Source organism: Lithobates pipiens, unplaced genomic scaffold (assembly GCF_037356315.1).
Source record: "Lithobates pipiens isolate NorthernLeopardFrog02 unplaced genomic scaffold, aLitPip1_a1.2 Scaffold_10, whole genome shotgun sequence".
Classification (NCBI taxonomy): Eukaryota; Metazoa; Chordata; class Amphibia; order Anura; family Ranidae; genus Lithobates; species Lithobates pipiens.
In genome coordinates, this window is record NW_027507686.1 from 182769812 (window position 1) to 182783967 (window position 14156).

The 14156-nt window shown below is 41.2% G+C and overlaps 1 protein-coding gene and 1 long non-coding RNA gene across 4 annotated transcripts in view; one reads left to right on the top strand and one right to left on the bottom strand.

Annotated features, from left to right (window-relative positions):
- LOC143936089 (uncharacterized) overlaps nucleotides 1-14156 on the top strand; it is a 144110-nt gene that overhangs the window by 36325 nt on the left and 93629 nt on the right. The gene's annotated exons all lie outside the window — the stretch shown is intronic.
- The window catches only part of LOC143936081 (uncharacterized), a 99422-nt gene continuing 88135 nt past the window's right edge, over nucleotides 2870-14156 (bottom strand). Inside the window, exons 36-40 of the mRNA XM_077460414.1 lie at nucleotides 11150-11992; nucleotides 9938-10066; nucleotides 8095-8149; nucleotides 6739-6862; nucleotides 2870-3394 (exon numbers count right to left, since the gene is read on the bottom strand). Of these exons, the coding sequence (XP_077316540.1) occupies nucleotides 3223-3394; nucleotides 6739-6862; nucleotides 8095-8149; nucleotides 9938-10066; nucleotides 11150-11992 (1323 nt within the window). The 3' untranslated portion in view covers nucleotides 2870-3222. The remainder of the gene's footprint in view (nucleotides 3395-6738; nucleotides 6863-8094; nucleotides 8150-9937; nucleotides 10067-11149; nucleotides 11993-14156) is intronic.

The window sequence follows — 14156 nt, forward strand, 5'->3', positions numbered from 1 at the left end:
CTGACTGCAGAAAAAGCCTGTATTCTGATTCTTTGGAAAAGCACTGCATCCCCAACTAGAGCACAATGGCTTGGTAGAATAACAGAAATTCAGCAAATGGAAAATCTTACTATGATATTGAGAGAGCAAGAGGATAAGTACTGGGAGATCTGGTCTCCCTATATTACATATAGGGAACAAAATCCTTAAATAAAAGCTATACATTTCGTATTAATAAGTGTCTATGATAGACGTAGGAGGGGCGGGGTTGGGCAGAGGGGATGATATGGAGAGGCAGAGTACAATACCCCTTTTTCTTTTTGTTTTTTTTTGTTTGTTTTTTTGTTTTGTTTTGTCTTTTTTTATGTTATTTTTGTTTATTAGATTAGTAAAGGTATCTGAATAAAAGACAAACTACTGGTAGAAAATATAATCCTTTTGTGATGCTTATGGTAAAGAGGTTAGAGGTCAAATAGAGGATAAGATATATGGATATGCATATGTAACATTTTAAAATTATCTTATAAAAAGCCTAGGAAAGGCTTAGTCCAACCAGATTAGTGTTTAGATGGCAGCCATTGTTTAAAATACAGACTGCATACTAATCCCTGAGTCTTTGGATTACACTATTTTTAAAGTGGATTTAAGCTTTTGACGTAGTGCTGCATGGGTTAAAGCTCTGTTAGGCTTTAATTGTTGTCTGTATTTCTATTTACCCTCTTTATTTGTGACTATTATTAGTAGAAATGAAAATAAGGGCCCTCCCCATACCTGCCCAGTAACTCAGTAGTCCAAACCTTAGCTACGATTCACCCGGTACCTTTCAGGCCACTTAACCTCATATTTAAGATGCCCTCCTTAGGGATCATTTCACATTTTTCCTACCCCTTCCCATCCAGAGAACTGCTGTCCTTAAAAACTCTAGACATGAGAACGGTGCTCCCCCAATTGCAGTGCAGTGCTGACCATCATCCTTTTGGGAATCCCTAATATTTACCATCACCGGTCACAGTCAGAGCCCATTAGGGGTGACCGGAGCTGGGATTTTAAATATTGACTCAGAGCTGTACAGCCTATATCTTTATATTTTCATTAACATTTATGCTTCATACTGCTGATGCAACTATAAACATGAGAATATTAACCGGCCCCCATAATCTCTTCCCTCATACATGGATGTTCTGACCAATTATACAGTTAGCCGGCCTATATAAACATATATAAACATATATCAGCATCTATTTACTTCTTCTGCTCTATATTATGTTATGTAAAGTTATACATATGTTCTACAGTCTATCTGTTCACTATGTTTATGCATTTTGCACGATTACTGTGTATTTACTTTTGTAACCACTGTATGTATGTACTTGGTAAAACTTCAATAAAATTTACGGAAAAAAAAAAGAAAATAAGGGAAAATATAAAAATGGCAGTTGTCACCAGAAACAAAAAAACAAAAAAAATGTAAAAATAAATCTTTCAATAGGGACAGTTGTTCTAATAGGGAAAATTGTCTAAGAGTTGGTTTCCCTCATTTTGAAGAGACCTCCTATCAATTCCTCTTATGTCTACAGCAAAGTAAGTAAAAGGATATTTTACAAATGGGATACAGATGACAAAGAAAAAAAACTGCCATTGGTTTTACCACTGCCTTAAGCCCCATACACACTATCAGTTTTTGTGCTGTGTTTTTCCTTCAGGTTTACCAAAACCATGTAGTAGAAGGGCCTGCCTGATTGCATACGAATTGAAACTTCTATGGTTTGACCTCATATTATATGGTTTTGGTAAATCTGATGGAAAAACTCAGCAGAAATACTGATAGTGTGTATGGGGCTTTACTCTATTCAAAATTAGAAGATTGTTTGGATTTACATACATTTAATGTGTACCCATATTGGGAAAAAATGGATTTGGCTAATCCTATTTCTTGCTAGCAGACACTATCCAAAGCTTGCAGACCATACCCACTAACTTTAATGTGTCAATACTGCTCCTTGGGAGTCCCAATAAATCGGATGCAAAGTTTTAATTGACAGAACAATTACAATAGACACACTGCCCATCAATTCACACATTTCAGGATTCAGGTTAGTTTAGCCTAATGGGTATCTACACAGGTTTGCTTTCATCTGAGAATAAACATGAGATGGTAATCAGAGGCACAAACTCAAATCTGCTGAAAAATCCTGTTTTGAGGAAATCAATGGGTACATATTAACATCTATATAGCCAGACTCTTCTGGTGATAGTCTACAGTCGCCAACATAACTGGTTGCTGCTACTTCTCCCAAGTCTGGTTTACTAGGGATCTCAGTGGTAGTTTGCAGGATCTCATGACATGGAATATAACCAGATCCAGAAAAAAAAGATCTAGATCATAGAATCAACGGTCACCTTTCTATTCAGTCATGTCAAATTCCAATGAAATTGTGGGCTGAATTCAGTGGAATAATTCTTCAAGAGGCCACACTATGGCTGCAAAGGGTCACATTGTGAGTGGTGGGTGTGTTATAGTGCAATGTAGGTGTATTCTGATGGTGTATTGTGGTGCCATTTAAATTAAAGAGAACCACAATGGCCCAATGTATGCATGTTGTGATGCAGAGTGTTGTAGTTCATCACTCAGTGTGACACATTGGCTTAAATGAGCCTTTAGAGCTTCTGCATCAGCTCTTTCCCCTTAAAAATTTATAAAGAAAAATGAATAACATTTGAATACAAGATTCAGCTAATTGGGATAAAAGTTGGATAATGTGTGGAAGGGCCTGCATAATTATGTTATTTAATATATATATATTAATGAACTATATTATTTATTAATATGTGATTTGCATTTATGTATTTTTAAGTTATAAGGACACAAATGAGGAACTCGATACCATGATTGCTTTTAACTCTGAAGTTTATTAACATCCACTATATTTAAATATAGCAATACAAGGAGGGTGACATTCACAAAATCCTTCAACTCATTGACTATGTTCTAGATACCTGATACATATGTACTTTTGCTTGTGTGCTAAGATATTTATTCCAACTAGTTGTGAAGGATACAAGCTCTACTATACTACTTTGTAAGATTGAAAAAGACATTTCCTTTAGAACTAATAGTATGGGTCACAAGATAAATATTTTGTGAAGGCCACCATAGAGCATTTAAAAGAAAGTAACATATCATTCCAGACTTTAATCAATAAGTCTGTTTAGTCCTGGTCCTTGGTAGTACATTTGGAAGGATTATACATTGGCTGTGCACAGTGCCCCAGCACAGCCGCATCTCACTACATCAATATAGGTATAACTCTGGTGAGATCCATCTGTACACAATAGCTCTACTGTCTTTTTTTCCACTTCCATTTCTGTACAGCAGGAACATTGGTGATTTATTGCTCGAAGTTCCATGGAGTAGCTGAAAAACAACAAAATGCATATATTCAAAGCTGAATATTTAGTGACTAGAAGATAAGCAGTTACCGCTCCTCTATTCCAGCTGGGTATTGCTTTTGGGCCAAAAATTATCTTCAAGGCCTGAGCTTGTTAAATAAAACCGAATAAACATAAATCTAAACAAATGTATTGTATTATAACAAGGATCAGCCTAAATTCTAGGTGTGAATCTACTGTATGCTGCTTCCCAATGTGGTAAATTAAGAATTAGGTAAATGCAATCATCACATTCATATTTTTTAAAAGGTAGGACATGCAACTACATTCTGCTTATTACTCATGGCCAGTATTTGGCACGTTGAGAAAGAGTTATCTTAAATTGAGTCCCTGCTTCTCTCAGCATTACAGAACTGGATTGGTTCTGCAACTGAGAAGTGTGCAGAGTGTGCACATCACCATCACATTGCCAAATGGACCACATCGCTTTGAAGTCCTAGTGACATTTATACCACTGACTACTGAAACCAACCTCAGGGTTATAGACATGTATCACCCTTCTAAGTAAAAGTGTGATGATTGCTTTTATTCGTATATTGTTTTCAGATCAGTTCATTTATGTATAAGTGCACCTGTGGGGTTGATTTACTAAAACTGTAGCGTGCAAAATCTGGTGCAGCTGATTTTACACCCTCCAGTTTTAGCAAATGCCTCCAATTTATTTTAGTTTCATGTTTTTATCCTTAGATGTATGATTTAAAGATATCAAATTCTATGTCAGTGGTGTACCCAGCACATTTGACACCCATGGCACATTGTGGGTGTGGTAAATTGCATCAACACTGAGAGGGGCTTAAAAGGGCACATCCTTTAATGACTGCTCCACACCCCCACCCCCCCTGTCCAGGGATTCTCCACTCCCCCCTCTAGTCCAGGGATTCTTCACAACCCCCCCTCCCTCGTTAATCTAGGGATTGTCTACACACTCCTCCTAGTCCAGTGATTCTCCACACTCCCCTCTTCTAGTCTAGTCCAGGGATTCTCCACACACCCACCCTCGCCTAGTCTAGAGATTATCCACCCCCCTCTCTTAGTCCATGGATTCTCCACCCCCCTCCTAGTCCAGGGATTCTGAACACCCTCTCTCGTAGTCCAGGTATTCTCCACAAGCCCCCACCCCAGTTCTGAGATTCTCTTCTCCTAGTCTGGGATTCTTCACACTGCCCTTAGTCCAGGGTTTCCCCACACCATCCTATCTCTCCATGTTCAGGGATTCTCGACCACTCCCTGGCCGAGGGATTCTTCACCCCCTCTCCTAGTTCAGGGATTCTTTACTCCCCCACCTCCTAGTCCAAGGATTCTCCAACCCCAACCCCTGGTCCCTGGATACTCCACAAAACCCCATCCCCTCTCCTAGTGCAGGGAATCTCAACCCCCTCCTCCTAGTCCAGGGATTCTCCCCACACCGCCCCTCCCTCAGTCCGGGGATTCTCCACCCCCCTTATCCTAGTCCAGAGACTCTCCACACCCCTCCTCCCCTAGTTCAGGGATTCTCCACCCCCTCCTAGTCCAGGGATTCTTCACCCACCTTTCCTAGTACAGGGATTCTTTATACCTCCCTCTTCCTCTAGTCCATGGTTTCTTTACATCACCCCATCTCTCCATCCTTCCTAGTCCAGGGATACTTCACACATTCCCCTCTCCTAGTCCAGGGATTATCCACCCCCTTCCCCCAGTCCAGAGATTCTCCACACCCTCTCTCCTAGTCCAGGGATTCTTCATATCTCCCCTTTCCCCTAGTCCAGGCTTTCTCCACACCAACCACTCTCTCCTAGTCCTGGGATTCTCCACACCACCCCTTTCCTAGTCCAGGGATTCTCTGCAACCCCCCTGTTTTAGTCCAGGGATTGTCCACCCCCTCCCCCCCCAGTCCAGGGGTTCTCCACCCCCTTCACCTAGTCCAGGGATTCTTCGCACCTCCCTCCTTCCTTAGTCCAGGGTTTCTCCACACCACTCCATCTCTCCATGTTCAGCGATTCTCCACACCCCCCTCTCCTAGTTCAGGGATTCTTTACACCCCCTGCCTAGTCCAAGGATTCTCCACCCCACATTCCCCATTCCCTGGATTCTCCACACACCTCCACCCTCTCTCCTAATTCAGGAATTCTCCACCCCCTTCTCCAAGTCCAGGAATTCTCCACACCCTCTATCCAGGGATTCTTCACACTTCCCTCCTAGTTCAGTGTTTCTCCACACTATTCCCTCAATCCTAGCCCAAGGATTCCCTGCACCTCTTTTCTTAGTCCAGGCATTCTCCACAACCCCCCTCTTAGTCCAGGGACTCTTCACACCGCCTTCCTAGTCCATATTGTCCCCACCTCCACTCTCCTAGTCTAAGGATTCTCCATACCCCTCCTCTCCTAGTCCAGATATTATTCACCCCCAGTCTATGGATTCTGCAACCCCCCCCTTTCCTTGCCCAGGGATACTTCACCCACATTTCCTAGTCCAGGGATTCTTTACCCCTCCACCTCTCTCTAATGCAGGGTTTCTCCACACCACTCTAATGCAGGGTTTCTCCACACCACCCACCACCCATCTCTCCATGTCCAGGGATTCTCCTCCCCTCCTAATCTAGGAATTCTCCATCCACCCCCTCAGTCCAGGGATTATTCACCCACCTTTCCTAGTCCAGGGATTCTTTACACCTCCCTCTTCCCCTAGTCCAGGGTTTCTACACACCACCCCATCTCTCCATGTCCAGGGATTCTCCACCCCTTCTAGTCTAGGGATTCTCCACACCCCCTCTCCTAGTACAATGATTCCCTCTCCCCTTTCCCCCAGTTCAGGGATTCTCCACACATCCCCTCACCTAGTCCAGGGATTCTCCACCCCCTTCTCCTAGTCCAGGGATTATCCACCACCACCCCTCCTCCTAGTCCAGGGATTCTTCACATCCCCAGTCCACGGACTCTCCACACCTCCTCTCCTAGTCCAGGGATTCTTCACCCCCCCCCTTCCCTTGTATGCAGACTCTCCCTTCAAAGACTAAAAGTGTAAAGCTGACAACCATCCCAGAAAGGTGCCAGAGCACTGCAACACAAAGAAGTTATTACTGTTGCTCAATTATCATCTAGGTTAAACATCTAGCTAAGAGACTATTAACTTTGACAGGAGGTAATGGATCTGGGACATTTTATGAGTACATAAATGTTTTTTATACTTTTACTTTATACAAACTATATTGCTACTCTGTATCCTCTGACGTATTAAAGCCTTATAAACTAAAACTATTTATATAATGATGAAGGCTGTGTATTTTGATATTTAATATAAAAAAACAACCAGTTTGATATATTATTGACTTACGTTGATGATCCCATGCATGGTCCACCGCAGTATGTGAGTTCTACAGAGAGTGAGCAGTTTCCATTTGTTAGGACTGTCTCGTTCTTACGAGCACTGCAGTCTTCTACAGTTGTGACGTTTACCACTGAAAAATAAACAAAAAAAACAAAATCAAGTCAGGCCAAAATAGAAGTATATGCCATGTCATCTTTTTTGCCATTGTACTGTTTTTTACTTGGAGAATAATTTGTTCACTACCAAAAACCAGCAGAATCAGGGTCATAGGAGCATTTTCAAAGACCTATATACCTTATATGCAGTGTGCTAGTTGCTTCCACTCCTGCACTAGTCTGCCTCTTTTTTTGCTTGTTTTATATCCTGGATTTTTTCCTATCAACATGCAAGTTCTTCAGACCACAAACATTTATTTCAAGCAGCGTTTTTTATAAAGCAATAAAGCAGATGATTTCCTCTATATTCCTCTTCTGGAAATTAAAGTTTTCGAAATTTCCTTACTCTCAATCCCAGTTGCATTGATCACCAGGACCAATAGAGAGAGTGAGTTATCCCAGCACATAAAAAAGATTTTTCTTTTAGATATACTTTAGAGCAAAAGTAGTTTTCACTTAGGGTAGAGTAAGGGAGTCTTATAACCCCTGCCAGGTTTCTTTGCAAATTGTGTCCCATTGGAAAGATTTCCTTTCACTTCTTATCCCACAACCAAAAAAGGAAGTAAGAAAATCTATTGAATGTGAGGGAATCCCTGATTGTCATCTGGTTCCTCTGAAAAATTGGCCCCATTGGAGAAATATCGCTGTTCTGGTGACAACCCAAAATTTGAGATTTTCTTTAATCTTTCCCTCTGTGATAACAGTAAACAGGACTAATAGAGAGGGTGTATTTCCCTAACAGGCACAGACAGCAATAAAAAAACCTGACAGGAGTTCTAATTTCTTCTCGTCTCCAAATCTGAAAATAAAGTTTTGCCTTTAACTATTATTTACGTACAAACATAACAGTTTAGAATGGAAAAACATAATTTTATTACATACATAGTAATTACATACTGCAAAATACACTGGTGTACTGTATATTTCATCGGCTACATTATATATGTAGTAAAGTACAGCCATAAGGATTTGTGATCACAGAAGGCAGCAGAACTGGCATAGGAGTCAAATTATGAATTTTGATCTTGGTAACTAAGCTGTAATGGGGGATTGTTATTCTTGTTAACCAGATTTACTGTGTTGGGAGCTTAAAATGCAATTTTATCTATTGCTTATATCAACGGGATTTCTGGTGAATAAAACCTACAAGCAACATTACTATTTTTTTGCAGAACTTTTAATAAACAGTTTTTGGTAAATTCCTTACCCTTCTTAGGAGTACAAGTCTGACAGCATCCATCTGCATCGTATTTAACAGTTCCCTGCAAGACACAATGTATAATGTTTGTTATTCATTGTTCACTGCTTTTACATAGTTCCAAATTCCTCTGTCCCATTTCCTCAATTGTCCATCTTTTTGGCCTGATATCTAGATGGCTTTAAAAATTAATTATTTAAATATCAAAGGTCTTATACTATATCAAACCTTTTATGTATCCTCTAAATTAAGGCCTTTTTTATTTCATTTTGGAAGCACAATATAAAGCAAAAGTAGTGATAAAAAAAAAAACACTTGTGGGTTTAACCAATCATTTGTGCATATTACTTCTTCATGTGTTCTTTGCTTGACTACTTTGTGCTAAAATGTGTCCTTTTTTATTCCAGAATGTTTCCAGGTAGGGTTTAATTTACCTTGATTTTCTCTTAAATTTTTTAACTAGTTTTTATTTGTAGTTCCTCCAAAACATTTCAGCAGTGACTGCAAAGCACATTATTAGTATTATTAAACACTACCATATACTGTCTCTTACACTGCCTGTATCCCCATTGGATGCATTCTATATTTATTATTTCACATCCTAGTAACCACACAGGAATTTAGGGGAATAGCCCCCACTTTGGTGTTACAGTAAGGAAAAAAAGGTGGGTGACACCCTCCTCTGATCAAAATGAAAAGAATAAAGAAATACAAAAGTAAGGCCGCGTACACACGGGCGGATTGTCTGTCCAACTTAGTCCGCTGAACCGTGTTTCAGAGGACAATCCGCTCGTGTGTGGGCTTCAGCGGACTTTTTCAGCGGACTGTCTGACGAACAAAGTCTTACGGAATTTCCGTAATACAGTCCGTTCAAACTTGGTTTTGTCCGTCCAAACTTGGTTTCAGCGGACAGTCCGCTCGTGTGTAGGCAAGTTGGACGAACTAAGTATGGCACATGCTCAGAAAGGATTTACACGGCCGAAGGTTGCATTGCAGTGTATAGGACGTTGTTTTTCTAGTCCCGTCGTACGTGCTGTAGACGTCATCGCACACGCTTTCAGCGGACTGTCTGCTCATCGTGTGTGGTCAAGTCCGTTCATTCAAAATTTGGACGGACTGTCTGTCGGATTGTCTGACGAACTTAGTTGGCCAGACAATCCGCCCGTGTGTACGCGGCCTAAGGTTGGTTGAAGTTTTTACTTTAGGTTTAAAGTTTTTTTTTTTTTTTTTTAATAAAATAAATCTGTAGTCATACTCAAAGTACTAAATTCTCTGTAGCTATTGTAATAAGGGACCTTAATGTGTCTACTAATACTCTCAGGTACCATGACCTACATGTGAATCTTGACAAGTTACAGTGGTAGGGAGCTTGAGTCCACCTTATCCCACTTCTGTGCCTCATTATTGGACCATAACCATAATGGTTGCCCATTGGGGCTGAGCTGCCTACAGGAGTTGGCCAACAATAGCATGATAGAATAGACATGCATAAAACTGTGTGGAAAGAGACTGACTGCCCACATCCCTAATACATTAGATACAAAACCAATTTTTTCTTCGATTGGGACTTTAGTTTGGGCAGTAGTCTCAAAAATTATTATTGTTTTGTACTATGTAATAAAAATTCTTTTTTAACTTCTTTTTGCTAATAATTTTTGAGACTACTGCCTAAACTAAAGTCCCAATCGAGGAAAAAAATTGGTTTTGTGTCTAACAATAGCATGATAATACATCCCAGATTTTTGGTCTTCTGAGGCACTCTGCATTGCATGTAAGATGAAATGAAGACACTTTATTTCTATGTTTTAAGATATAGTAAAACATATTAAACAATAGGTAGTATATACTGTACCAGTTCACATGTGCTTAGGTCTAATTCCTGACAGACTTTCTGTATTTTGGTCAGGATTGGAACTCCATTTTCTTCATTGCATTCATAGTAGACACAGCTGTTGTTTGGCACATGATAAATGTTTCCGATCTGTGAAATGAATACAAATTTAACATTTTTAGTTACATATTTAATTGTGTATACTTTTGTTACAATCAGCTTAACTAAGATAATGCTACAAATATGGGAGGATTCAGGTTAAATTTAAAGAGAACTTTTTCCAGCTATGCTTCTGTAGTGTAGATATAGACTATCTACATACAAATGAAATTTGCTTAGGTGATTAGTTATTTTCCATATGTACATTTTTTAATAATTTGATATGTGATGAGAGGTCCTAATAGGGTTATTATTATTTATTTTTTTAGATATTAATATTATTAACCTCCCTGGCGGTATTCCCAAGTCTGACTCGGGGTGAGATTTCAGTACCAAAAGTTGTAACCCGGAGCCAGACTCGGTATAGCATCGCAGGATCCATGTAGAGGTTACTTACCTTGTCCTCTGGATCTTTCCCCCCGCTGTGATTTGTGAGCCGCCATTTCTCACTCAATTCACAGTGCCAAGCTCTGTTGCCTGCGAGCTTTGCGACGGATTACAGTACTGTATCAAATAGTTACACATCCCCTTTGTCCCTAGTGTCCCTAGTCCCTATAAATACTATTCTTTCTGCCAGGAAACTGGAGATTGTCCATAGCAACCAAAAAATGTCCATTTACATCAAAAGTGTTTTTAGACCAGCTAAAAAACAGTGATAATAAATTAGAATCACTGGCAAAATTGAGCGATAGTGATTTGTGGGCATTATCAAACACTAAAAGTAATGTCAGCGACAATTCTGCAACTGAGAAAATGTCAGTGTTTTTGATTTGAATACATTATTGAATATTTTTTTATTATTATTATATTATTATTTGTTATAATTATTTATAGTTATTTATTATATTATAATTTATGATTTTGTGTTTCAAACTTTATCATACCCAGGATGTCTACTAGACTCTCATTTGGACAGATTGAAGTGAGTTAATTCTAAGAATTACAGGCCTACAATATAAAACGCCAAATTTCCATGCAGAATAATGGTACTTTCAGCACCTAACATCTGAAATAATGATACCGCCAGGGAGGTTAAGCAAGCAGTGGTGAGATTTATACAAGCTAAATACGTACTGGAATGTTAACAGTAGTTGTGCCAGTTGAGTCAGTGGTTGAGGTGATACTTGTTGAACCACTACTTGATCCACTGCTTGAACCATTTGTTGAACCACTAGTTGATCCACTTGATGAACCACTAGATGTATCACTTGTTGAATTAGTTGTTGTGCCACTTGTTGAGCTAGTGGATGTGCCACTTGTGGAGCCACTAGATGTTCCATTTGTTGAGCCACTAGTGCCCGATGTTGCATTTGTTGAGCCACCAGATGTGCCACTTGTTGATCCACTAGATGTTCCACTTGTTGAGCCACTAGTGCCCGATGTTGCATTTGTTGAGCCACCAGATGTGCCACTTGTTGATCCACTAGATGTTCCATTTGTTGAGCCACTAGAATTAGATGTTCCACTAGTTGATCCACTAGATGTATTATTTGTTGAGCCACTGGAAGTACTATTTGTTGATCCACTAAATGTGCCACTTCCTGAGCCACTGGATGTACCACTTCCTGAGCCACTGGAAGTAACACTTGTTGATCCACTAGAAGTGCCACTTGTTGAGCCACTGTAAGTACCACTTGTTGATCCACTAGATGTGCCACTTCCTGAGCCACTGGATGTAACACTTGTTGTTCCACTAGAAGTGCCACTTGTTGAGCCACTGGATGTACCACTTGCTGATCCACTGGATGTACCACTTGTTGAGCCGCTAGATGTGCCACTTGAGCCACTGGATGTGCCACCTGTTGAACCACTAGATGTTCCACTTGAGCTACTTGTGCTAGTACTTATTGTCATAGTACACTGCAAAGGTACACATTGTCCACAGCACTCTCCAGCTTTTTGTTTATACGCATACCCCTAAAAAGGAAACAAAGTTTAATGTGTAATATAATTGGCACAATGACATTCATATAATGTATTCATTTTTTCTATTTTTATTAGTCTCGTGTGAAGTAATATGGATGAGGAAAATTGTGAAGTACAGTGCTCATTTATGCAATTTAATGTTTGCGACTCAACAAAGAAGGAGTGTATGAAGCTAAACATCAGTCAAAACATGTTTTCTTTTTAGTGGGGGCAAAGGGATTTTCTCAGGTTTAATATTTTGTCTGTACATCTGTTAGAGAGTGTCAACCATGTTCCTGCCCTTTACTGGGATAGAAGAGGATGGAAAATCCAGAATTTCTTAGTTGCAAATAAAACAGAAGGTAAGTGGAAGCCTCCAACTGGAGACATCTGTTCCAGTTACAGCTGTCAATGGGAATGCCTTATAACTAGTTTTTCCTGAACATAAATGACCACTGAAAGATGTAGGCAAAGAACTGTGGTTGGACTTCTTCTATTCATGGATAGTTAGTCTCCATAAAGTGTGTGCTTTAAAAAATCACTGGTATTCTACCACTCCTAAAACTCTCTACATACTTTCCAGTAAACTAGTAGGAAGCATGTGTAAACTGATACCGCGTACACACGGCCAGACTTTACGGCAGAAAAGGTCTGATGGTCTTCCGACAGACTTTCAATGGAGTTACGATGGACTTCCGAACGAACGGACTTGCCCACACACGAACGGACTAAAGTCTGTTCAAAAGTCAGTTCGCTTTGAACGCAATGATGTACAATGGGACTAGAAAAGGAAGTTCAATAACTAGTAGCCAATAGTGGCCCTTGGGTTGTATTTGGTCCGTCGGACCAGCATACAGGCGAATGGTTTTCCTGATAGGAATTGAGTCCGTCGGACAAATTTGAAACATGCTCTATTTCTATGTCTGTCTGAATTTTTTAATAAAAATTACCGTATATACTCGAGTATAAGCCGAGATTTTCAGCCTCTTTTTTGAGGCTGAAAGTGCCCCCCTCGGCTTATACTCGAGTCATCGCCGTCTGCCTGCTCGATCAGCGTGTCGAGCAGACAGACGGCAGACATTCTACTATTCAAAAGCCGCGCCTCCGTCTGTGATAGGCGGAACACTCAATTTCCCAGCAGTCAGTGTTCCGCCTATCACGGACATCCGCTCATCCTCGTACTACGGACGAAGATGAGAGGATGTCCGTGATAGGCGGAACACAGACTGCTGGGAAATTGAGTGTTCCGCCTATCACAGACGGAGGCGTGGCTTTTGAACAGAGGAATGGCCGAAGAGGCGCCGATGAATAGCGGCAATCCTGGAAGGACGGAGGCTCGGCTCGGCACGGGAGGGAGGAGGCACGGGACGGAGGAGGCACGGGACGAAGGAGGCACGGGACGGAGGAGGCACGGGACGAAGGAGGCACGGGACGGAGGAGGCACAGGACGGAGGAGGCACGGGACGGAGGAGGCACGGGACGGAGGAGGCACGGGACGGAGGAGGCACGGGACGGAGGAGGCACGGGACGACGGAGGCACGGGACGGAGGCTCGGGACACAGGTAGGCTGGACACACAAGGCTGCACGGACACACACACAGGGATGGATGGACACACACACAGGGATGGATGGACACACACACAGGGATGGATGGATGGACACACACACAGGGATGGACGGACACACAGGGATGGACGGACACACAGGGATGGACGGACACACAGGGATGGATGGACACACAGGGATGGACGGACACACAGGAATGGACGGACACACACACAGGGATGGATGGACACACAAGGATGGACGGACACACAGGGATGGACAGGCATGTCTCACCCTCGGCTTATACACGAGTCAATACGTTTTCCAGTTTTTTTGGGGTAAATTGGGGGCCTCGGCTTATATTCGGGTCGGCCTATACTCGAGTATATACGGTATCGGACTATCCCACACACGCTCAAACTATCCAACAGAATAATTTCATCTGACCTATTCTGCTGGAAAGTCCGGTCGTGTGTGCATGATAGGGAGGTTCCAGGTATGTCCTCTAAAGACCAGTGCCCTTTAAAAATCAGTGTATTCAAACTGCTTAGCTTTGTCAAAAAAGCACATACTTAGTCTCCAGGTGATGAAACTGACAGCCTTTCCACATAATTACTAATAAGAAAATGC